General features: G+C 43.0%; 1 protein-coding gene and 1 long non-coding RNA gene across 10 annotated transcripts in view; one reads left to right on the forward strand and one right to left on the reverse strand.

Annotated features, from left to right (window-relative positions):
• The window catches only part of JPH1 (junctophilin 1), a 100241-nt gene extending 95692 nt beyond the window's left edge, over positions 1 to 4549 (forward strand). The window contains exons 5-6 of one of the 2 annotated variants that reach the window (XM_067553594.1): positions 1973 to 2068; positions 2239 to 4549. In XM_067553594.1, coding sequence (XP_067409695.1) covers positions 1973 to 2053 — 81 coding nt within the window. In that variant the 3' untranslated portion in view covers positions 2054 to 2068; positions 2239 to 4549. Of the gene's footprint in view, positions 1 to 1972; positions 2069 to 2238 lie in introns of those variants that run through there. The other variant, XM_067553599.1, reaches the window with a different exon arrangement.
• A 1802-nt stretch (positions 4550 to 6351) lies between these two features.
• The window catches only part of LOC137156695 (uncharacterized), an 83794-nt gene continuing 63474 nt past the window's right edge, over positions 6352 to 26671 (reverse strand). For 4 of the 8 annotated variants that reach the window (XR_010920861.1, XR_010920856.1, XR_010920863.1 and 1 more), the window contains exons 2-4: positions 12992 to 13088; positions 11998 to 12118; positions 6352 to 6540 (exon numbers count right to left, since the gene is read on the reverse strand). This is a non-coding gene — a long non-coding RNA (uncharacterized lncRNA). Of the gene's footprint in view, positions 6541 to 11997; positions 12119 to 12991; positions 13089 to 20793; positions 20920 to 21277; positions 21316 to 26671 lie in introns of those variants that run through there. The other 4 variants (XR_010920857.1, XR_010920858.1, XR_010920860.1 and 1 more) reach the window with 3 other exon arrangements.

Here is a 26671-nt window from a genome sequence, read left to right on the forward strand (position 1 = left end):
GAACCTCCCCCAGCTGCAGGAAGCTCTGCAGCTGCAAGGCAGCGTAGAAGTAAGGATGTACCACCCTGGAGGGGAAGAGAAGTCCCGTCCCTCCCTTGTCCAGCCAGGACTAGCAGCTGGAGCTCAGCGCACGGTAGGAGCCCCCTTCCCATACAATTGCCAGATTTCACTGGGAAAATCAGATTTCATGGTCCATGACATGTTTTGCATGGCTGTGAATTTGGTAGATCCCTATCATGAGTGAGGCATAATTTTACTTAGGAATCACATCTCTCATGAGAAATTCGTGAGAGTTAGCATGTGTGGTGTCTGTTAATTGTTAACTCCATTTCTCCAAGACTAAAGGCCCCAGCAGCCACTATCTGTAGTGGATTCTGTGTAAGCACAATGAGCCTATCCTCGAAAACACTTATGCAGGTCTACTGCTCATCACCGCAAATACTGTTCTGATTGTCTTGTATGAAACTACTTACAGTAGCAAGCAGTAGGCCTGGTAGTAAGTGTTTGATTGTAACCTTATCTCTAAAAATTTGTTTAATACTATCTGATGTGATATTAGCACAAATACTGTTCATTTAAGATAGGCTTTGCCATTACAGTATTCTAGCAAACAGAAGTCTACAGTAAGAAGCTTCTCAACCTGTAACATTCCAGGGATTTTATGGTTGATGTCAACCATTGCCATTAAATGTGAAAGAATTTTACAATAGCTGACATTTGCAATAAGTCAGTAAATTCTTGTTTAATATCCAGTTAAATATGTTTCTCTCTCTTTTGATCTTAAGAGTGATAGTCTCATCAATAGGTGCAATGATTTTGCCCTGCTCAGGTGTTGTATTGTAGCGTTGATCATTTGTATTTTCCATTTGTGATTTAGGAATACATTTTGTAAGTGAGGTGGTTTTCTTTGGTTTTTTTACTAGCAGTGAATATGCACTTTTTAAAAGTTAAATCACATGTAAGTCTCTGAGTAAATATGTCATAGTCAACCAAAGATTTTAAAAGGAGAACCCAAAAACACAGACATCTCATCTGTTAAATGTATATTCCAAGCTAGTTATAAATGAGCATCTGTACAAATGATATCTGTTTAAAAAAAAAGCAGCTGGACATATCACAAGGCTAATCAGAATCTCTAGTCATCTATTTCATATAAAGATGAAGAAAGCATACAAATATTAAGAGTCTATCTTTTTAATAAAATTTAGATTTCGCCAGGGGAGGGGTGTTTTTTGATTTATTCATTTCTCTATCAAATTGATCATTTACATTTACAAAGTAAGGGAATTTTGCCATCAGTGTCTATAGGATCAGGAGCAGGTCTGTAATTCTGCAGCTGTTAAAATTACAATTTAAATCTTTATTAAAAGATTTCTAGGGGATAGCTATCATGTCTTTTTTGTTAGCCAAACTACCTGCAGAGGAAAGGGAAAGAGGAAATTCCAGTGAGAGTACTGCCAGGGTGTATTATTTTACATTACACAGTTATATTTTCTACTTTAAAGAGAGGTTGGAGTCTTTGAAGAGGCCTAACTTAGGGAAGAGGTGCTATATATAATTGTTTTTTAAGTCCAAGTTTTGTTTTTAAAAATTGGCATAGTTTTTGTCTTGCACTATTTTGTTTTCTTTTCACAATCACACTTCCCAGAAAAACAACTAAATCCTGACTTGATTAAACCCTAATGATACCACATTTAATTTCACCTGCATGTACAGCATCCATTACATTTTACACACGATATCTAGCACAGCTGAATGCAAGAAATAATGAGTTTAAATGCTTTGTTTATCAGGAGCAGTAGCTGTACTTTTAGAGGTAATTAATCTTTCAGAGGAAGGTTTAAAAAGATCAAGACAAGGTCATAATATGTATTTGCTCTTATGACTTCATTTAGAACCTGCATTATGTTCAGGCCTGCGTGATATTTTCATTTAAAAAATGTAATCAAAACCCATTTTATTGTATTTTCAGGGTCCTAACTCAGTTATGATTGCCCTGGTAATGCTGTTGAATATTGGTTTAGCCATTCTTTTTGTCCATTTTCTAACTTGACTGGAATTAGAGAAGGTAAGAAAGGTCTTGTTTTTTATATAAGATCACCCTATCCAAATCAGTTTGATTCCCCAGTTCAAATTATAAAGATTTACAAACTTTTAATGTTCCCTACTTTAATTTTAGCTATGCCTGAATGTGATTCAACATAGTTACTTAATGATATAATTGTTTTGACCCTTCAGTGAAGTCATGACAACTAGTGGTGTTAGCCCACAATTCTCTGCAATTATGTCATCAGCCTTTTAAATGGCACCAGTCGTACTCAGACACAGGGAAGGAGGCTTGGCATTAGGATGGGACGCAAGAGAGATGACACTTCAGCCAGGGGGCCTGATCAGTTTCTCTGATGATGATTTGTGCCTCTGGGGTCCTTTGGAAGCTGAAGCAAACAGCCATGTTGGAAAACAACAACAAAAATCTGCTGAAGCAGCCCACCTAGTGAAGTGCATTGGCTATTCCATCTGTTCCAGCAGTGTGTGACTAAACTGGAAATGTACGGAGCTGCACTTTTTGTTGATGGAAGCTAACAGCTGCTTTACTATTTTACCGTCTGATGTTTTTAGTAGGGAGATGGGAAAACGACTGCCAGAGGAATGTGGTCAGAGGATTCAGTTGCTGTGGAAGTGATTCCAGCGTTCACTCCTATCTCATTAGAAGAAATAGTTAGCAGCATCACTCACCAGTCTTATTCCGTTACCTGCTGCTTTTAACATCTCCTGCAATGGTCTGGGAGATTGAATTTCATTTGCTTGTGCATGATTCTGTTTTTTGCTGTTTATTAAACCTGATGTATAGCCATAATATAGCATGTAGTGCAACCTGGAGAAATTTACTAGTTGCATCTAGCAGCAGAAGCTATAATCTATATTATACATATATATATTTTTTATCTGAAGGTACAATTCTTGAAACTCGTTTTCCTAAACCTGTAAAGGCTTTAAGGTTTAGCAGGTAATATACAGTAACAGCAAAGTTTTAAGCTGTCCTTTAGATCTTCCAAAAATGCTCAAATGCTGTGTCAATAGCAAGCCAATTTATAATAGTGAGAATCTTCAGGCATTACCAGTTCATTAGAAAAAGGAGGCAGAATATCCTGAGAAATAGGATTCAAGGTTTGCATGGTTTTTCTCTGACTCCAGTGTTGTGGTAATCAGTGATTTGAATGATTGTATTTCAACATTGAGATATTTTCTAGTTGTTAAAGTCACGTCTTGTCCAAGCGGACATGGATGCCAATGAAAGCTAAGCTAGATACTTCATACAAAATTATTATTAATTTTAAAATACTAGCTTTGTGTTGATTACATTCAGGTAAAGCATTTAGAGCCGTTAAAATGATTGTTTCTCAATTTGATGCCTTTAAAGTCCATATATAATTTTACCTCAACAAAGAAAGAGCCACAGACATTTTTATTTGGAACGTTTGTCTTAAGTAGTTTTACAGTCCTGTGTTATGCGGATGTGATCTGTGTTTTTTCATGTGCCATTACACTGTAATTACAGTACCCTATATTACTCAAAAGCATGCTTATTTACTTACAGAAGTTTACCTGGTGTGAGCATTTTAAATTAAAATATTTACTTTCAAATAAAAAGGGCTTAGAATATGGTTTATTTTATCTTGTTAGAAAAGATTTCATACTTTTTAGTTTCTGATCATTTGTAATCTTTATAATTGTTTGCATGGTTTAATGGAGAAGTTTCTTAAAAGCTACATTAGGTATCTTTTGATGCAGCACATAACGTAACATAGGTATGGAATGAATATTGTGTAGCCTGAAACAGCTCAGTGCAGGGCAGTAACACAATGGTGTTTTTTGCAGAGGTATGTTGAGAATCCTGTGTTTTGACCAGTGTGGAATAAAGAAGAAAGCAGAAAGAGAGCAAATGAAAATAACTTGTATATTTATTTATTTTAAAAAATAAGTCAAATCATGTTTTACTTTTAAATTTAGGAAAGTAATTTTGCAATGAGAACAAATTTTAAAAAGTTACTGTAAGCCTTGATGTAAGGGATAAGTGCTCCTTCCTGCCCCTCCTCCGATGTCTCCTTACATAGGGAACTAATTTTGTAACTGACATTTAATTCTTATTCAATGTTTATTTCAAATACTTTATGCTCTGAAAATAATGAGGCAATCAGCTTCTGAAAATGTTTATAAATTTAAGCATGTTAGTACAATTTATAAAGATGTATGATTTATAAGCTTTTTTAAAACAAAGCTCAAAACAAATTGTTGGTATTTTTCTAAAATGTGCACAGCTGTATTTTACATGAAAGGCTATTTATAATTGGTTGTTATACTGTACACTACATTTTGGACAGCACATGAACCCTGCCAATATACTTAATAATGTCACTTTGTCTATTGAAAGTTTCTTGCTGTGAAAAAAAAAAAAAGAACTCTTTATGTCAGAGTTTCTGTATTTATAATTCTGGAACCCAAAATGTATAATGTACAGTTTCCACAACTATATTTGCTCTAATAAAAAGTTGGTTATTAAGAGTTGCAGATGGGTTTTTCTGTTCATGCGAACAGTATACTGCAGATATTTTTCCAGGGAAAATGTCTCCCATATTCCACAAACAAGAAATCTGCCAACAGAATGGGCAGATCCTGGCTCCTTGGAGGTCCATGGGAATTTCTCTCTTGTCTTCAATAAGGTCAGTATTTCATCCAGGGAAATTTCACTTCTAAGCAGAAGAAAGTTAAAACTGGTGGATAGCTTCCTTATGTGGTTGCTCTTCCTTTTTCTGTTCACAAATAGGACTTTTATATAATTTCAGATCTATTGTCATTAATAGGGGAAGGTTACTAAATCCTGATTTAACCAATAAGTGAATTGTGTCCCCATAGCTCTTTATGTGACAGTCTACAAAATGTTATAAACCTCCCTCATTCTTATGGTCTGTATGGGTCCAAATTTAACAAGTAGATTCAACACTCTCTGGGCCAGAACTCTACACAGACTAAGCATAGCATATAAAACGTCATTAAAGCCAGCAGGGTTGTATAGTGAGTAGGTTGCTACAGAGTTTTACTCCCTCTCTGTTTCTCATTTCAGTTGTTACCAACTGATACCAGTTTAATGTTCAAACAGGAAGGAGAATAAGCAAAGTTTTCAGGAGCTTCCTTTTAATGGAAATATATATTTTAGGAGCAGTTGTTCCTGCTATGTTTTAAATAAACTCTACCTTCATAAAGCTGCAAGAATGTTTATCTGCACAGCAAGCCCTTCTCTAAAAGAAGTTTTAATTGTTTACATGGAGAAAAATAAGTTCCTGAGTATAGTGAAGAGATACATATTGTCAAACATTTTTTAAACTGAACCATCTCTTCTGCTGCCACTTTTTGACCCATACAATACTCTTCAAAATTGAGATTTAAGTGACATGAAGTATTTCTACAGGACTGTGAATGTTAAGATGTAATAATTCATATGTAAATCCCCCTAGTAACAAGTGAAGGGTTTATGCAGAAATACAGGAGAAAGTGTTCGCATAATCATATCCAAACTACAGTCTCTCCCTGCTTACCAACACTTCTAATTCTCAAAATTCAAGACATGCTCTGAATCTGGGGATGAATAGGAACTTTTTCTACAAACTCTAGGAACAGAACAGGGACATTGTTACAGTGACATCTTTTTCAGCTATGTTAATTATCTCATGTGTAATTACATTGTATTAATTTATTTGATTACACAGTATATTCAGTGGACACAATACAGAGAATGGACTATTATGAGGCACCGAAGGATGTTAAAATCTCAGTTATCATGTCTTCCTAGCACATAGTTCTTTATTCATTCTCTGCTCCTTTCTTTTTATCTGATGGGAAGACAGACAAACTAAAAAGATTTCCACTCTAATGGTGGGACATCGAAAGGAAAAGTGAATTCAATGGAGCCCTGGCCCTGTGGCTTCCATTATCAAAACCACCATCTCAAATACATAGTATAAACCATTTCCATAACAAGCCTAGAAATATATATTTATACAACCATTTACATGTAATGTTACTACACAGTAACTAAGAACTGTAGTAAGGTAGTTCAGCTGTACGATAAATTATTCTGAAAAGAACAACAAGCCTGCAGGTAGTCACTACTATATAGCGTCATATTCTTAGTTACCATAGATTAATAAGATATGGTTCTGACGAATATAAAAATGGTTCAATAGCTCATTAGGGCTCATATAATCAGAGGAGATGGCACAGTACACTGTCCTCCAATCAAAGGTTAGCCACTAAACAAGGAGCAAATGGAAGAAGATTAACTTAACCCAGTAACATTTTCAAATCCTCTGGTTTAATATTCACAGAAATAGTGACGAGGTTGAAGAATAGAAAGTGTTAAACAGAATAAGGGATTGCGTATGCTAATCTACTGTAGTTGAGACAACTGCAGTATCTCTCACATTCTGCAGTGCACATATCCTGGTGTTTTTCTGCGCAGAAAACAACTAGCAGAAGTGGCATCTGCAAACAAGAAGGACATATTAGAACTTTATGAGCTACTCTCGCGGAAGTGAATGGAAAGCATGTATAATCATCTCCATCATACTAGGCTTTTAACGGGGACAGCCCAAAGAACGGATGAGATGGCGGGGGAGAGGAAATAAAAACTTTACTTGTATCTAGCTTAAGGACTTTGCTGCCCATAGTATCTGAGCATCTTCCATGTAAAATCAATAATAGCCTAGTCCCTAGGCAAGTTCGTAGAGTCTTTGCCACTTCTCCCTTTTTGGGGTAAAAACTATGTGGAAGAGGGGATTTTTGGTTCTGGTTGTTTAGATTTCATGTATTTACTTGTTTTTGTTTAGATTGATGTGTTGGGTGCTAGGGGTGTTTGTTAGTGAATGAGCATTAGTCTGATGGTGGAAAGGACTTTTTGAAGAGGAAGATTTTGCAATGTTTCCTAAAGAGGCTAATCTCTTATGAAAAGCTTGCCCCATCCTTGTTCATTTCTCTTTCCTTACAACTAATCTCTCATATTGAGCCAAGAGCCCAATACACATCTCTTCTTCACACACATCTTTCATTTCCCAAATAAATAAAATCCTTCTCATATTATTCCTGGGGGGGATTCTGCACATGTGTAGAAATCATGCTTCCTCGCAGAAAATATCGGGGAAGCAAAGGAAAGCCGCACAGGAAGGGGGGACTGGGAATGCCCCTGGGTGTCATTAGTGGGGGCACTGACCCCCCCAAACAGAGGCCAGGTGTGGGGGGGGCACAGGGGATCATCTGCCACTGGCCCTCCCAACACCATTTCTTTAAGTGTAGAGCTGCCCAGCTGAAGCAGGATGCTCCTCGGCTCGATGCCGCTTCCTGGGTCCTAGTGCTGGTTGTGCACCCTTCTGTGTGCCATCCTGTTTTCTGTACAACAGTGAGTGCCCCTGGTGGGGCAGGTTGAGGGGGGCAGAGAGAAAGGGGCTGGGATAGAGGGGCAGAGACAAGGGGGCGGGATAGGACAGAGGGATGTGGCAGTGAGGGCAGTGGGATGGGATGGGGAAGCGGAAGTCTGGCCTGCAAAGTTCCCTCGGCAGCAGCTGGGGCTCCCCCGTTAAGCAGGCCCATCAAACACCCCTAATGAGATCCACCCTCTTGCAATGCCCTGCTGAGTCACGTGGACCCCCAGCCCACTGAAACCCAATCAGCAGCTCCCAGACCCACACCTGACCAAGCCCCACTCCCCCAACACGCCCTACTACTGAACCCCATCCCCTTACTTGCCCCCCCCTCCCACTACTGAACCCCCACCACCTTCATCTGGACCCCCCCCCCCCCACAGAGTCCCAGCACTCCTGCACCTGGAATCCCCCAACAAGCCCTTGTGCATTCAGATCCCCCACTGAGCTGCCTGCATCCAGACTGCCCCACACAGCCCCCTCTCACCCCACACCTGGATCCCCCACACTATGGCCCTCCACACTTGGATCCTGCTGGGCTGAGCCTGCCTGTTTTTCTGAGGCAAGCCCGGCCCTTGCGCTGTGTCAGGGTCAGGTGCAGCCTCACTGCTGAGTCCCTGTCCTGGAAGGATGGGGGACTGCAGGGTCATCTCCCACCTCCAGGCGGCCTGTGCTCCCCACTGCCGTGCTGGAGCCTCCGCATTTATTTATTGACAAATTTTGAAGAATTTTAAAATACTGTGCATAGAGGTTTTTTTCTTTGGAGCAGACTTCCTTCAGGAGTGTCATGTTAGGTATGCTGCTTAGTCGATGCTGGGCTAAATTCACTGCTGACATGAGAAGATGGAACTTCACTTACTGCACTGTAAATGTATGTGTTTGTGTCACTGGCCTATATCTACACTCTAAGGCTGTTTCTTTATACCCTAATATTCAAACCTATATTTAAATCACTCACTATCTCCCATGTAAGATTAGTGATTTGATTAGCTACCGTAGTCTTGCCATCTTGATAGTATAAATGATTGTAGTGGAACAGTTATCTGCCTTTTTCAGCCTCAGTATTGAGAGGTTTCAAAGGTCTTTGATAAAATCATGAAGAAGAATGGACAGCTTGCTGCAGCTGACTCCAACAGGGAAGACCAAGGAATCCTCTGGGGGTTCTTGATTTACACTGGACTATGTGGTGTGATCATTATTTTTGGACTTGAGAAATGAACACAGGAGCTCCTGGGGAAAAAATACCCTGTGCTGCAAATTCATTCTTGCTCATTAGAGTGGGCTTCCACAACCCCATCCTTCCACCATCCGTTGCACCTGATTTACCAGACTGCACTGGGAAAGGTGGAGAACCATGTAGTGTTTACATTTTACACTTTTAGCTTGTGAGTGTAATATAAATTAAAGAGGAGCAACAAATAGAGGAGAAGCAATATATTGTTTTCAAGCTGCCTCTACGAGACTGGTTTTATTGTGATTTAAATCAAAGCTGGGAGAGGGGAGATTATGCAGAAGATAATTAGAGAGCTGAATTCCAGATTTTTCATAATCACAAAATACAGTTCATGGTGTTTCTATGACCTGGTCTTCTCTGATACAAGTCAGTGAATTCAAGAGAAGAATTGTCCCCTTTTCTAATGTGCAAGCTGTATTAGTTTCACTGAAAGACACCACTGAAGAGCTTAATACAAGTGTTTCATTTTTAAATGCACATGAAAACATCCAGCTCTGCAACTTGACAGAGAAAGAACAGACACTGAACAGGGAATGGCTTTAGAACCAGCTCACTTTTCTGCAAGTTTGTCTTAAACCTAACAAATTCCCAGGGCAAAATATACCAGAACTGGGACTATTTGGAGATGATTAACTAGCCTACACACACCCTGTAATCCAGCTCAAATGTTTGAATGTGTGACTTGCACACATACATGTTGATTTACGATCTCGTCCTAGGGTGAACTCCAACCGCACTGAAATCAACGGCAAACGTTCCCTTAGCGTGTAGAGCCAGGAGTTGCTTCTAATTATTTATTTTTAAAAAAACCAAACACTTTGCTGTCCTGTTATCTGAAATCTTAATAAACCAATCACTGCTATGACCTGCCATCATTCTGCTAACCACAGAGTGACGCACACCCAAGGGTGCATATCAGCTGTCTTTTTGTTCTCTGTTTGCACAGTGCCTCGCGCAATGGGATCCTGGCCCACTACGTGCTACTGTAAAACAAGTAAGATTTCTGACCATGTGCTGAATCTGCTAGTTGAGACAAGAATATTTCTAAGCAGAATTCCACCTGTAAGGGATCTCCATGTATTGGAAGATCATAGTGTTATCACTATAAACAAGACCTCTGAATGAGGGCTAAATAAAGGAGAAAGGATATCTTGGGCTGTAACTCCAGTTAGAAGAACAGAGGGTGTTACTATAGCAAAGTGGAGTCTGGCTTAACCCTTCCATGTGCCCTTCCATGTACTTTACAACTGTTGGTTAACATTAGTGCACATATGCCGAAAATATTAGAGTCCTTGGGCCAACTCCTGGCCCTACTGATGTCAATGGGAGCTTTGCCTATGTTGTTTCCCCCTTATTTGGAGTGAAGGAGAGCAGACGAGTGTAATTCACGTGTAAGGCTGCAAGGTCGGGGTAAGGAGGGGAAATACAGCTTCACGATATATCCCAGAGCACCACTGTGCCACTCCTATTGGTGCCTCCTGCCCATTGGGATGTCCCTATACAGAAGGGAGGAGGAGCCAAAGAATAGCTTTCCAAGCAGGACAGTCCCCCTTATAAAACAGCGTAAGGGATGTTGGAAATTGCTGGGGAAATTAATACTGAGGCATCTTTTCCAAGGAACCCGTATGGGGCCAGGAGGCGGGGGGGAGAGGATGAGCATCCTTCACAGTCTTGCCCCTCACTGGCCTTCTTCCTTCAGCCCATTTCCACAAAGTGCTCTCCTCAGAATCTGTAATGGGGTGGGGTTGATGCCTCGGAGGTAGCTGAGCCCCTTTTTCCATGCAGCAGTGAGAGACCTGTGTGCAGAGGGGCCCCATCCATGCACAGAAATGGGGAGAGCCACTATGGGCCCATTATATTACTAAGTTCTTTATAGTTAGTAAGCTAGAAGTTGCTTACTTTTCTGTGTTCGATCAGTCAGCTTGCTGTTAAAGTTACCCCATGGCTTGAGTTCCACTGAAAGGAGTCAATAATGCAAACACAGCGGTAATAGCTTATATTGACTGATTGCATAAAATGGCTCTGAGGAAAACACTTTAACCAATGGTTTTCCTGCTATTAATAAAGTTGTGATAAAACACAGAAAGAAGAAAATAAAAACCATCCAGATAAGCATGCAGCTCCCTAAATTAAAGAACTCAAAAACACAAAACTATACATTTTCTGCTATGTGAATAACACCTGAGATTGCAAAAATGTACTCAGTATTTATGGCCATTCTTTTTTGTACCAAATGTTACATACACATTGTGAGTCACACACGAGATTATGTAACGTGAAAAAGCTTTCTAACATCTGCTTGCTACAGAAGTATTGCTAACAAATTCTCTTTTTATCTCTTTCTCCTTTTCTAATATCCTAGTTATTTCCATGTGATTTACTTGGGGTGAAGATGACTCATAGTTGGAGATCAGACTCTACTGTTTGAATGGCATCCAATGGCCCTATCTGTTGGAGATCAGACATTGTGATCTTCCAGCAATGACCAAAGAAGATTTTTAAGCAATCTTTTCTGGATAATTTTTAAAAATAGGGAGTGTCCTATTGCAGAAAGTTATATTTCATTTTTTAGATCTATTTCAGGAGCACCAGTCAAAGCTCTGTGTACTTGCACAGACATTAAAATACCCCAGAGTAAATATCCAAGTATGTGCACGTGTATATGTGTGTGTGTATATATATATATGTGTGTGTGTGTATAAATATATGACCATAAGTAACACTGTAAACATTTCGTGCCATCAAATAATAACTTCTCACCATTCATTTCTCAACCCATCCCCTACTGAAAGGCTGAGAGAAAAGATGAGCCTTGCAATAGGCACAAAGGATGAGCAAATCCAGAACCAAGAGGAGGAATTCCAGTGTTAGAATTCCTTCCAGAAAACAGCTTTTGACCAGCCCCCTCACAGCTTTCTGAGCTGGGCTTTAATCAATTAGTCTTCATCCAAGGCCCAGTCTCAGACTCTGTGTAAATCACTCATCTGCACTAACTGGGTTAAGTGATTAGAGACAGAGCTTTGAGTCACAGCAAACTTAATAGATATACATAAGTATACTTAATCCAGCCTCGCACAGGGGGCGGACTAGATGATCTCTTGAGGTGCCTTCCAGTCCTACATTTCTGTGATTCTATACTACAAGCCTCATGGTCCACTCACAGGCAGGATGACCAGATAAAACCATGTGGTACTTTGCATGAGAGTGACTTTGAGGCAGACAAATAATTGCCCAGTACTACCTTTGTGGGTCTCTCAATCAGAAAGAGCACTTAAAAGCAATTCTACTTACCACTGCTAGGGACAATGGCTGGATCTCAGAATCAAAAGTATTAAAGGCAGCTAAGGGATCTCAGAGGATCAGCATGTACACCACTTCTTCATCCATCACCAGGAGATTAGACACTCACATCCTACAGTGATGATAGATAGGTAAGTAGATTAATAAGATAGGTATATAACCATAATATGCAGATGACCACCATTGGTTATGTACCAGTCATGTTTGCCTTGCATCTATTTGCTTCTCATTGCTTGGAGTGGCTTTAATAATTATACAAACTGAAAATCTGGAGTGACCCATATAAATGGAGATGGACTGGCTGTAGCTTCCATATTCTAGATGGATCTTGTAAGTACGAATATGCGAACAAAAACCTTCTGTAATCATGAGGGGAAATAGCTTTGTGCCCCTCATAACCAATACCTTATTGGTTGACTGTCAGTTATAAAAGGGAGTTTAACCCAATCTCTCCATCCCAAATGACAGCCATCTTTACTGAAAGAAAAGCGAAAGTAGAAGAAATGTATTTTTAGCCTTAAAAAGGAGCAGTATTTTAATTTATTTTTAATAGCAAGCAATCAAAGATTTTAGGTTTCATCTATGGAACCAAATAAATTCAAACACTGTTTGTACAAGAAGTAATATTCTAAACATTGAAGCTATACTTGCAACTTAAAAACTGGCTAGAGAAGTTATATGTGGGTAACCTACAGAAAAACTTTATAGCTTCTATATCATTTATACAGTTATCCTCTGTAAGACATAACAGAGAACACTCGATTGGGATCCTGAACTGACGGATCATATCTGAAATAAAGCAACAGAAAATGCATCCAATATATTTCTCAGCATCCTACTATCTTACAAGCATAACAAGCTAGGAATTTGGAGTAAGACCATCCACCAGTTATGCAGTGACTTCTAAGTTACAACTAAAATTACTGACAGACAAAACAAAAATTATACAACTGGGGTGGTTAGCTTGAGTCAGAAGAATCCTTACCGTTTCACTTTTTGTGTGTTGTAGAGCTTAGGCTGTCTTTTCCTGTAACACCACTTCAGAATCTTCAGTTCAAGTACCCACAGTCGATGGCCTCATCCTGTACTCAGAAAGAAACCGCAGCTGTCAGCTACTGCATGTACGTGAATTCAAAAGCACAAGCCTCTAACCCTCTGCCGAGTGAGCTAGGAGAGCAACCCCCATTAGGTTAGCCAATAACATGGAGGTCTGATGCATTCTACACTCACTCCAGAAAGCAGTCTGAAACATTAACTTGTATTTCCATTGCTGCCCTCCATATTGGCATTCAGTACACACCGCATATCCCCATCACAGCTGTGTGTGCTTTCACTCTCCCCTTAAAAGCTAGGTGACTACAGCATGCCGCTAATAATTTGCATACTATACCAGGAGCCAGTTGTGGCTAGGCACCTAAAAGATATTTTCAATATTCCAAATATGCTTCTCTCAAAGCTCTGTCGACATGTTGTGTTACATTAATGGGAAAGTAAAAAACATCAAGGCCATCATCAAAGAGTTCCCACTTCCAAGACAAAAACAGAATCAAGCTGTAGTTCTGTCCTTACAGTTTGCACATGACAGCAGAACAAGACTGGAGGCCAAATTCTTGCTGATTGTACCTATCAAGTATCCCTGTGTTAGGAGGGAATGTCCTGAGGAACTGACTACCCAGTGACATTTGGAAAATGAATGAATTGTGCTTGCCAGGTGCTTGGGAGCAGTATTTGTCATGAAGTACTTGGCATGGCATATGCTTTCATGCTGTGTTATTATTTCCTATTCTTCTAGTCCTTCTCGTTGTGCAAAGAGACTCACTCAGGTCTCCCTCCAAGTTCATTAAGTAGTCAGTCCAGGTTGCATATGCATGTGTACATATATATTCTTTCCTGTGCCATTTTGAATGCTTTAGTACAGTAGGATCCCATATACTATCTGATCCAGAATTTCATAACACCCATGGAGACATGACATTTGTTTAAATAACCAGAAGTTCACATAAGTAGGAGTCAAGGCTAGGGGAGCCAAGAAACAGGAAATCACTTGCAGTTTTAAAGTAAAGGGGTTTTGATAAATTTGCATTCTACTATCTAAACCCCCATGTGAAGGAAGCATCTTGATATGAGGACCTGACTGTGACCAATGTTTGTATCATCCTGTCCCGTTCCACCACCACTCTATGAACTACCTACTTCCTAAAAAGCATGCTAAGTACCAGTTCATTGATCATTTTCAAGAACTGGAATAACTTGGACTTAGTTGATGTAGTGATGTCATTTCCGTGCAGCAGTTCACATAGATGATTTTTTTAATTGTATAAATGATTTCTGTGATACTAACTAAGCAGTCTCCAAATGTGGATTTACCTCAACTGAAAATGGTTCTGAACACCTCTCCTTTTGCACCTTTGGGGACTGAGATTATTCAGAACTATCCCAGATCTATATTTCATGGCTCACCAATTATTACACTAAGCCATTCAAAAGTCTCTGATCTTAACACCCCCAAACTTTGGAGATACTTGAAATCCATGATCAGTTTTAAGCACGTTACTCTGGAATAGTCTTATAAACCGAAATCCTTAGTAGTCCATATATTTTAAAAACACAGTGTTTATTGGAGGGTTCTTCATGAAGTCACATCTAGAGCGCATCATCCTGATGATGTATACATAGCACGAATCCCATTTTTATATACTTTATGTTTATTGGTCAATCACCTTTTTGTTGATCAGAATAATTATTATTATTCAATAGCATGTATAAATCATAGAAAATACAGTTACAGTCAAAATATGTCATGCCTATTGTCAGACAGTAATTGTTACTAGTTAATATGTGATAAGGGAAAAGCTCTAACTGGCCAAATTTTGTAGAGAGCATTTGGACAAGCAACAATATGAGCTCAGAGTCACCAATTGCCTGTTTCCCTATAAAATGGAAATAATACTTCTACTTTGAGTGATTGCTTATGTCCATTCCAATATAGGTGAGTGCACGCCACCAGGCACGGGTTCCCAGAACTTTATTCCCCTCAGCAGATCCTGTAGGGTCGGCTCTGGTGCCCCCTGGAGCCTCGCGCACATGCTGCGGTATATGAGGCACCGCCGATCCTACGGCCCCTCAGTCCCCTCTTTCTGCCTGTATCGGTTGCTGGAACGTCTCTTACTTCTCACAAGTACCATTCCCCTTGTTGATCTTTGTTGTTGTTGCATAGTTAGTTAAGTGTTAAGTACTGTTAAGTAGAGTAGTTTAGTAATAGAATAGAAGCCCTCAAGAGCTTAGGGTGGCCGGGCAATGCCTGGGTCACCTGGCTTTAAGCCTTGTGCCTCTTGCGGCAAGACTTTTTCGCGTAGTGACCCTCACAGTCGCTGCCTCAAGTGCCTGGGAGAGCAGCACCGGAAGGAAAAATGCAAAATTTGTAAGGTTTTCAAGCCAAGGACCCAGAAAGAGCGGGACATTAGACTGAAAGCCATCTTGATGGAAGAGGCGCTCCGCCCAGCCTCCAAGCCACCTCAATCCACCTTGGCACCGAGCATTTCCTCAGTGTAGAGTGCACCACCAGTCTACTTGGCACAGAGAGGCATCTCCGGTGCCAAAGAAAAGAAGAGGCAGCACATGGAGCGCACACACTCCACTGCGCAATCGGTATGGGCGGGGTCGAGTGCGGAGGTGCACCAGCCACGGCCCATAGAGTTTGCTCCGGCGCCTGCATCTCCAAGCAGGGAGCCTCCCCCGACTCCTGGGAGTGGGAGAGTGCCCCTGAAGTTGCCATCGTCACCAGAGACTTGTCAAGCAGCAAGAGCCCTGATGGCCTTGCCTACACCTCCAACTGCCGCCGAGGGAGAGAGGGCTGGTGTCCTGGGGCAAACCCGTGCTGGGTCCCCCTGAAGGCTGGTTGAGACCCCCAGCAAGGGTGGAAGAGTCTCCCGCCAGACGGACACCGAGGGTAGAGAGTGGCGGCTCCCCTCTCAGCAGCTCTGAGTCTAACGCATCGAGCTGATCCTCCCCGCGGCACCAAAGTCGGTCCCCAGTGCTGGAGGCAACGCGGACAAGGCAGCGCCGCTCGAGGGCTGCCTCGCGGCACAGGGACAGTTCATGCTCCCAGTCCCCGGTACCGAGCCATTCTTACACGACCAGGCGGCACTGGACCCGATTATCGGCTGGGAGCTCAGCACCGAAGGGCTCGCCCACCCCACTGCGATGCAGATCCCGGTCTTCAGAGTCAGGTTCGGCACCACGAGGATCCCGGCAGCACCATTCCCATTCCCCTAGAGGCAAGCAACACCAGAAGTCGTTGGTGCTGAGGCGGCAGGCATCCTCATCGAGCTCTTCAGGACGCAGCACCTCTCATCGTACCGTTCGAGGAGGCGGAGGCGATCCTCGTCCGGCACCTTGGAGTCGTTGAGAGGTCGATCCCTGGCACGGAGCGGCACCAAGGGTCGAAGGCAAGCTTGGCGCCACTGCTCCAGTGGCTTGGGCTCCCGGAAAAGCAAGGATGCTTGGGGGACCAGCCAATGCCACCACGAGGCTCCTCAGCCAGTGCCAATGCCAGCCCTGGGTTGGCCCCAGGGTCAATGGCAATGGCCTTACTGGGGCCCATGGGGGCTACAAATGGGAGAAGGGGCAGTGTCCGTCACATCATCAGGGGTCCAGTCGGTGCCTCCTGCACCGGATAAGAATCACAAGGGCCATTCCTCGGATGAGGAATCAGACCCAGGGGAGGGACCCTCCACAGGGACCCATCTCCAGGGTGACGAGAAGCAGCAGTCCTCCTCCTCCTCCTCCCCAGATGAAGCAGCCTCCAGAGACCACAGGGCGCTACTGAGAGATTTCAGGGAACACCAGGAGCTGCTTAAGAGGGTGGCCTCTAACTTGAACCTGGAGGTTAAGGAACTAGCAGAGGAAGAGGATACCCTCTTCAACGTGCTGGGAGCAGAGGGCCCATCAAGGGTAGTCCTACCAGTTCACAACAGGGTCCTTAAAATTGCCAAGGCCCTGTGGCAAACCCCGGCCTTGGTCGCTCCTACATCTAAGGGGGCCGAGAAAAAATACTCTGTCCCGGCTGAATGGTTTGAGTTCCTCTTTACCCACCCAGCCCCGGGAACCCTGGTGGTGGATGTAGCCAACCAGCGGGACAGGCAGGGGTATCAAGGGTCCATTCCCAAAAATAAGAAGAAAAGAAACTGGACTCGTTTGGGAGAAAGGCTTATTCGACTGCGGAACTCCAGTTTAGATTTGCGAACCACCAGGCCCTGATGGTATAACTTTAACCTCTGGGATTCCCTCCGGAGGTTTGCTGAGGCGTTGCCCCAAGACCAGGCAGTGGACTTCGCCACGGTCCTCGACAAGGGGATCACAGTGGCTGGGGCGGCGCTTCAAACCGCCAGTGACGCTGCAGACTCAGCGAGCAGGGCCATGGTCTCTGCCATCACCATGAGGTGGTGCTCGTGGCTGCAATCCTCAGAGCTATCCTAGGAGGTGCAGCAGTCGATTCAGGACCTCCCCTTTGACGGGTCAGGCCTGTTTTCGGACAAGACTGACGCGAAGCTGCATGGCCTTAAAAACTCAGGGGCCACGCTTCGCACCCTGGGCCTGTATACGCCCCAGGCTTCTAAGCAGCAGTCGCAGCCCCAGGCCCAACAACAACCTAGGTCACCGCCTAGGCCCTTTCAGCCCAATAGGGGCAGGGACAGAAACAGGGGGTTCAGAAGGTGAAACAGGCTTCCTAGCTCATCCCCAGCCTCCCAGCAAGGGCCCCCCAACGGCTCGGGCAATAAGAGGGGGCGATTTTGATGGTGCACCCGAGGGTGGGCACTCCTACTGTCTCCCTGGATCTGCCCCGTCTTTCCTGGACAAACTAAGGCCCTTCTACAGAGAATGGGCAAACATTACATCAGACCGTTGGGTCCTTGGAATAGTTCTCCGAAGATATGCCCTCCAATTCACATATCTCCCCCCCCCCAAACAACCCGACCCCACCGTCACTCTTCAGGGACCCCTCTCACGAGCAACTCCTCTTGCAGGAGGTAGTCACCCTCCTCGATCGGGGGGCAGTGGAGATGGTCCCCAAAAACGAAAAAGGGAAAGGATTCTATTCCAGGTATATCCTCATCCCCAAGGCGAAGGGGGGTCTGAGACCCATATTAGACCTGTGCCGGCTAAACAAGTACATCAGGCGACTCAGGTTTCACATGGTCTCCCTAGCCTCCATTATTCCTGCTTTGGATCCAGGAGATTGGTATGCCGCCCTCAATCTGAAGGATGCATACTTCCATGTATCTATCCTTCCCAGCCACAGACGCTTTCTTCGATTTACGGTGGCTGGTTCCCATTATCAATTTGGCCTCTCATCGGCCCCCATGGTATTCACCAAGTGTATGGTGGTAGTGGCTGCTCACCTGAGGTGCAGAGGTGTGCAGATTTTCCCCTATCTGGACGACTGGCTAATCAAAGGCAGGTCAAGGTCCCACATACCGGACAGTGTGACCCTTACCTGTGCCACATGCAGCAGGTTGGGTCTGCTCATAAACGAGCAGAAATCAACTCTATCCCTGGTGCAGCGCATAGATTTCATTGGGACCACCCTGGATGCTTCCCAGGCCAGAGCCTTCCTCCCACAACCTCGGTTCGAGGCTATGCTGCGATTATCGCCCAGCTGCACCGGTGCCCCACGACAACAGCCAGACACTGCCTACAGCTGTTAGGACACATGGCAGCCTGCACATACATAGTGCAGCTAGCTCGTCTCAAACTCAGGCCACTACAGGCATGGTTGGCCTCGGCATATGTGCCGAGCAGACACCCCTTGAACAGGATGGTCATGGTCCCCCTGTCAGTCCTAGCCTCCCTGAACTGGTGAAGGACCCCCGAAGCAGTGTAGAGGGCCGTCTCTTTCAGGGATCTGGCCCCGTCGGTCACCCTGATCTCCGATGCCTCGGATGTGGGGTGGGGAGCCCACATCAGCGTCAACCTGGGCACTCAGGGGCTCTGGACAGGGGAGGAGAGGCACCTGCACATAAATGTAAAAGAACTCAGGGCCATCAGACTGGAATGCAAGGTGTTTCTCAGGTTCCTGACGGGCAGGGTGGTACAAGTGCTGACGGACAACACCGCAGCCATGTTTTATATCAACAGCGCATCTTCGCGTGGATCACCTCCTGCATCAAGTGCTGCTATGAGCAGGTGAATGTGCCACTTCCAGGTGTTATCACAGCGCACTCAACCAGAGCTCAGGCCTCGTCTGCAGCCTTCCTGGAGAGGGTGCCCCTGCAGGACATCTGCAAAGCCGCCATCTGGTCATCGATGCACACCTTCACATCCCACTACGCCATCGTTCAGCAGGCGAGAGAGGATACAGGATTCGGAAGAGCCGTGCTGAGGGCAGCTCACCGGTAATTCCTACTCACCTCCAACGTAATGCTTTTTAATCACCTATATTGGAATGGATATGAGCAATCACTCTAAGTAGAAAACACAGTTACTCACCAGTAACTGTTGTTCTTCGAGATGGGTTGCTCATATCCATTCCACACCCACCCTCCGTCCCCGCAGTCAGAGTTGGCAGAAAGAAGGGACTGAGGGGCCGTAGGGTCGGCAATGCCTCATATACCGCGGCATATGCTCGGGGATCCAGGGGGCACCAGAGCTGACCGACCCTACGGGGTCTGCTGAGGGGAAAAAAGTTCCGGGAACCCGTGCACAGTGGCATGCACTCACCTATATTGGAATGGAGCAACAGATCTCGAAGAACAACAATTACTGGTAAGTAACCCTGTTTTACCTGCCTCATGGGAGTTTTATGAAGTTTAATAAAAGAAATATAAATAAATTAGTTCATTTAATTCAGTCACATTTGGCTTTTAGGTCCACATAATAAAGGTGATAGAGAAATACAGAATATAGCACTATTACTCTACGTTTTCAAGCAATTCTACAACTATTCTTCCTTTTTGCAGCTGAAAGATTAAGTTTGTTTAGTCCTTTAGTTTGACACATTGGATTTAAGAGGGACTGGCACTGCTCAAAAGAAAAGCAACAGAAGGAATAGATAGGAAGTATTCACACCACTCAGTCTGAGAGACTTCAAAGGACTTCATTTCCATCCTGCTCATTAGTGGTTTGAAAGATACAAATGATATCCTCAGCCTTTCCTACATCTCTCCCCCCAATAAATCTCTGTGATATTTTCTGAAACATACAGGTTGTTTAAGGACACTGAAATGCTAGGCATTATTTCTGCTTGACTTCACAGGCACTATTCTTGTCAGTATCATATGATTCCAAATTGAATACCCATCCATTTGAAAAGTTCACATAGACCAAACTTTAGGTGGCTTACATCTTCCCATTGATAAATTTACAGGCTTCAACAGAAAGAGCAGAAAACTTCAATTTCTAATTAAAAAAAAATCTCAGAATGGTTGGAACATAAATAAGCAATTGGAAATTGATTTTAAAAAAAGATATTTATTACATTAATTCAATCACATTATTAAGGATTTAGTTAATACCCCATCAACAGTGGCACAAAGACTGTCACAAGCTTAACTCACCTACCCAGGTGGGGAGGATGAAGGTCATGTGACTGGTTGGTCAAGTGCAGGATGGATAACAGGCTATTTTTTTAAATATTAAAAAAGTCGGAGCTTTATTTAAATTAAATACAGGTTTGCTTTTAAAAAAGAAACTTAATTAAATTTGAAATTGACAACCTATGTTAAGCCCTAAACTTTCCACAATTTATTCAAATCATTTCAATCAAGCACAAAAAATAGGAAGCCGTACCTGTTTGCTGCCCAGTTTTAAAGGAAGTTAAACCACTGCACTGGTGGAAGTCACTGTTTAAGCACCTGAAATTAGAATTCGTTGAAAGTGCTGAACCAGCTCTGGACAGCAGTAGCTTCTTCTGCACTGGAGAGAGAATATTTTCTTCATTTCGGTTTATTTAAGCAGATCAGTTCAATGACTAGTTCATTAAAAGTGGGGAAAGGACAACCACCTCCTTGTAATTTTTAGCCCTGCCGTTAGGGTACTCGCTTGGGATGTTGGAGACCTCTGCTTCAAGTCCCCCATCTACCTGACTGGGAAAAGGGACTTGAACAGGGATCTCCCACCTGTCAGGGGGAAATGCCCTAACCACTGGACTATGGGATATTCTGATTGGGCAGAGAGGTTTTAGAGGGCTCTTGAAGTCTCTCCTATTCCACTTTGGATTAAATAATGAAAGTCAGAGATGCATGCGCACACACCTGCTGGTAAGAGCACTCACTTGGTAGGTGAGAGACCCAGGATTCAGTCCCTTCTCTAATATCCACAGTGGAACAGCTTCAAACAGGAGACACTGAGGAAGCCCTATTCCAGATTGTCCTACAGCCAGCAGGTAGGGCACTCACCTGAGAACAGGCAGATCTCAGTTTAAATCCCTTTTCCCCATCAGGCGGAATGGGGACTAGAAGTGGGGGTCTCCCATGTTATGAAGGAGGTCTTCCCACCCCAGCTGTTTTGGGTAAGCTCGTCTTAAGTGGTCCAATCCAGTAGGTGAGATCTGAGCACTCGTGAGCTGGGCAGCGGAACGCCCATTTTTCCCCGGGTCGTATTGCTCTGGGGCTTAGGCATACAGACACCTGGCATGGGGCTGCAATGCACATGCTCAGAGGCAGAAACCTAGGTGCCTAGGGGACTTTCGTGGCAAAAATGTAGTTACCAAGCAAATTTAGGTGCCTACAGGGCTTGACAGCAGCTGGGGGAGGAGAAAGTGGATTATGAATCCCATTGGCGCCTGATTCTTGGATTTAGGTGCCTAACGTGGATATTCAGCACTTAAGTCCTTTTGTGAATCGAGCCCTTTGTGCCTAGATGATTTTCAACCATTGTGAGTAAATCAAAGGATGAATTTGCATCACCCCTCTGGAGAGCTGTACATACAATCACCATGATTTCAAATGCATCAGTGAAACAAAGAAGGAATTACATGTAGAAACTGCACATAACCAGCATCAGAAATACAAATGCACCATCACAAGAAGATTAAAACAGACTAACAAATAGGCATCACAACGCAGAACCTGCAAAACCAATTGCGAGAGAGTACAGATAATTCTAACAACAAAGCTAAAAAGTTTTACTTCACCTACTTGGCCAACATAAAACTGACAAAGAAAAGCAACAATTATATAGCATCAAAACATTGGCTTATAATTGTAGCAATCACGGTACCTGCACAATCACCAAAATTAGAAAAAATGCCCCCCAAAAGGCAGCTTGTTACAGGGTTCTACTCCATGCTGGGGTACCCCTTGTGACTGTGTCTGGGAATTAGCCCTTTCCTTCGCTCACGCTACAGCCTGTCTTACTCTCTAGGATCCGCAGTGCTTCTTCTTTGTGGCATGGCTCTCCAGCCAATCACTGTACAGCTTTTCCCTAACAAAGACGTCCTGGAGCAGCTGTCTGGGTGCCATTCCAGGCAGTCTTCTCATTCCAGACTGTGCCACTTTCCCAGTGGCAGGTAGGGGAATCCAGGCCTGCCTGCTGCCCCAGGTTCCAGACCAGGCACCCTACAATCAGCAGCTAAGGTCTGCACGGTCTCAACCCTCACTGCCCTTTCCCTGGGCATCTGCCTTTGCAGACTTTCTTCTCCACCACCTCTCTGGATAAACCCTTCCCTCAGGATCCCAGGGCTTTTGCTTCCCCTGGTTTTCCTCCTCTACACACTAGGCTCAGCCAGTGACTACAGACTTCCACACAGCAGCCATCCTCTGCTCTCACGTGTTGGCTTTACACAAACCCGCACCTACTTCTGCATAGATGGGCTCTACTTTCAATTAGAACTTGTCACTCAAGCTTAAATCTCCTCCCAGATGCAGCCTGCTAGTTAGTTAGCTCCCTTCTGAGCTACCTTAACCCCTTCAGAGGTGGTGAACACCCCATCACCTAGCTCTACTGGAGAATGAAAATCAAACCAAAGTTTTCATCATAGAAAATACTTTCAGACCCCAGCGAATTACAAGCATTATTCATAATGAGTACAGCAGTCAAGAGACATCCACATCAAGTGGCTCTCCTAAGCAGTCAATTGACATACACACAGCAAGAGATGGTCAAACTAGGAATGGTCCAAAGAAAATGAGTTGGAATAGAAAATGAAAGAATTAAATACTAGGGCTCCCATGTTATCGGGGCCACCATTTTCCTCCAATTTTGAGTGACTTTCATTTTTTTTAATGCCACCCTACGCCCCTGTTCAGACAGGCACTTAAGCCTGACTCAAATAGAACTACTCACATGCTTAAAGTTACACACACGCTTAAGTACTTTGCTGAATCTCAGCCTCATTAGTTATCCATTGTATATTTTCAGATATCATGCAACAACTTGTTTCATTTTGTTTAGAGCTGCCTGCCAGCAGCTTAGAGAGCTGAAACATTCCATTGCTCTTTGTCCCGTTGCTCTTGTATTATGTCAGAGAGTAGGCTGAAGTGTCCAATTTACTTTCTCTTCCAGTCATTATTTTGTATACCTCTAACATATTCCCCTCTGACTCATCTGCTCCTTACGCAAAACAATCTGTCCTTTCAATCTCTTCAGATGCTTTTCCGTGTCTCTAATCATTTTCATCCCATCTAACACCCTCTCTTTCTCCAATATCCTTCCTTTTATATTTTCTTTTATATAATACCTTTGTATTTTCTTTTATATTTTCTTTTATATAATACATTTGTAACAGTTTCACTGTTATTCTTCATCACAGTGCTTATGCATTCTATGATTTTCTTCACTTTTTTTGACCACTGCTGAGCACTGCATCGGCATCCAGCTAATTTTTTTTCTCCCATGATGTGTTACTGTACGTTGTCAACATCGAAGTTCACCTCACACTGAGCTACCCATTTACTTAGCTTTGTTAGGATCCTCTGAGAGTTCCTCAGACTTTAGTCTTGACTATCCACACTATTGTGCTATCTGCAAGTTTTGCCACCTAACTGAGTTTACAAATGTTAACTGGAAATGGGAGTCGCAGCAAAGTCAAGGAGGATTGTAAGGGTGTGCTGGAATAAGTTATTTACTGAGCGGGACCCTCACTAGTGCATAGCTCTCTATAGCTGCATGTTTAGAGCTCTATATTTTTCAGCGTTCACCCATGATCAGTAGTGCCCTCAGCCTGCAGCTTTGGCCACGATATAGTAATACTTGGCACTTCTCTGGCACCAATCCCCTCACATTGCTTTACAAATTGTAATTAATTATGCTTCATACCACTCCTGCAAAGTACACTATTATCTCCCTTTCTAAGCCGTGTCTCAGTTTCACCAAAGTGGTCACATGACTTTCATAAAGTTCATTGGCAAATCTAGGAACAGAACCGAGAATCATTGAGCACTGATGCCCAGTCCGGTGCTTTAACCCCTATGCTCCCTCACAACTGGGATGTGCTAAAAATCAACCGTGTGGGTTTTTTCAAGATACTGCTGCTTAGAAACTGTCTCATGACCTCAGTGTCCAACCATGCTGGGAAAAAGATGTGGTTTAATTAGGCTACAACTTTTATTCACTTAAAATATCTGGGTTTACCCAGCAATAAGTTGTACAGTGCAGGTCATCATTCTTTCTTTAATTATTTTCATGTAATCCCCAACCTGGTTTCAGCCATCCTGTCCCTGGGACTGCACCACCTTCCCCTCGTATGAGGATTAAGGATGCCATACAAGGAGGTGCCCGTCCCTAACAAGTACCTGCACTGAACATCTGCCACAAGTTTTATGTACTACGTTTCGACATTTTGAATCATGAAGGAATCTGTTCCTTTTTCAGATTTCATGGGTGTGAAGGTGAGAGGGTTTCTCAGAGACTCTCCCCACGGCATAAACACCACTGCCATCCAACCTGATCCATCCACTTCCAGCAACTACCCACTCCATCTGGGTAAATTTCCTCCTCAACTACCAGTTGCCTTTTCTTCTGGCCAGCTGGACAAAAATGCACCACATACAGTTGTGTTGAACACCTCTGAGTTAACAAAATTACACCAGTGACTTTTGATCCCTGTTTCTTTAGCATGAGTAACATGAGCTTTAGAACTGTGCGCCATGGACCTGCAAACTCACGTCACACAGCCACTGCTCTTCTATTTTCCATAGTAGTTTAAACTGTGCCTGGCATCAAAATTCTATTTATAGTTTTGCATGCAACATAATATTTACTTCAACTTCCAGTATGAATACTTACTGTAAATGTCAGTGGATTATTTACTATGGTAAACTAATTAGTTATGAAAATGCTTCTCTTTTCAGGGCAGGGGAATGATTAATGCTTTTTGGATTACTTGAGCATTAAGATCCTTTGAAGTTCTTTAACATTTTTGAGTATTTACTTTAGGACTGTACAACTTTGAGGCAAATGATACAGCTAATATCCCACAGCAAAGACATACAGAGAGTCATGTTATTTAAACCAGATATTAACAGTACTTTGTCTCAAATGAATGCATCAATTGTGCTGAGTTACAATTAAATTTCAGTTAAAGTATGTAAGATGGAAGCACTTGATGAATATATTTTGATCAATGTTAATACATTAACAACGGGACACCTAAAATAAAGTATGACCAGCTGTTATTGACCACCATTAAAACAAGTCCCAATTTTTATCCTTGAGCTGCGGTAAAGGGTATTTTCAAGAAGTGGGAGGGTGAACACTGAGAGGTATAATTTCCCCACATTTTGTGTTTAACTCCCATAAAAAGTATGTTTGGAAATATTTTTACCTAAATTTCAATTGCAAAATGTGCATTCATGTCAGGCAGGTAATTGTGTGGAAAATGGGTAACTGCCAGCACGAAAGGGTACTTTTGCTTGTGTAATGAGTCGGTGGCTACACACAGAGAGACATATTGAGCAGGAAAAAGAGTGCAGGCTCTTCTGCTTCCAAAACACAGACTCTATTTTAGGAGCAGTGATATCTGGATCTGTCTCATCTTCAGGTCACCAACACATGGGTAATATAATGCTCACACAAGCCTGAGCAGATCTAACATTTCATGTACTAGAGGACCATGGACCACACACAGTTAGCCAGCTGCTTGCACATGCAATAGGTGCAAATGGATGTTTTACACATAGTAATATGAGGCTAGATTTTGCCATTCTTACTCAAATTCAGACCCATCCTTAGTAGTCATATAAGCTAAGCATTAACGGTCTCTAAATTCTCTAGGGTGGAACTGTCTTGATACTTTTATTTTGTACTGTACGAATCACTCTGTTGGAGCTTTGCAAGTAAATAATGTTTAGTTATTTGTGGACAAAGGTGATGTGTCTCTGTTTGAAAATGCTTCCGTGCTAATTTTTCCTTTCAGATTTAATATTTATTCCCCGCCCCCACCACCCATTATCATGCAGCACGTTGCACTGATCTATCAGTTTTCTCCCTCCTGCTTTCAGCAGGGACTGTCATTCAAAAACTAAAAAGCTCTCCTGGGCCAAACCTTGAAATACAAACTCTCAAGACCAGAAACAAAGGTTTTTTTTAATCAAACTGTAAAAAGAAGACAAAAGGCAAGATTCTAGAAAGGCAACAGCAGGGCAAAAACAGGCAAATCTGCTCTTGGTCACCCAGGTGAAAATCCAGAGTAACTCTACTGACTTAAATGGTGTTACTCTCGATTTAC

Source organism: Emydura macquarii, unplaced genomic scaffold, assembly GCF_026122565.2.
Source record: "Emydura macquarii macquarii isolate MOO-44397 ecotype Brisbane River unplaced genomic scaffold, CSIRO-AGI_Emac_v2 contig_1477, whole genome shotgun sequence".
In the NCBI taxonomy this organism is placed as follows: Eukaryota; Metazoa; Chordata; order Testudines; family Chelidae; genus Emydura; species Emydura macquarii.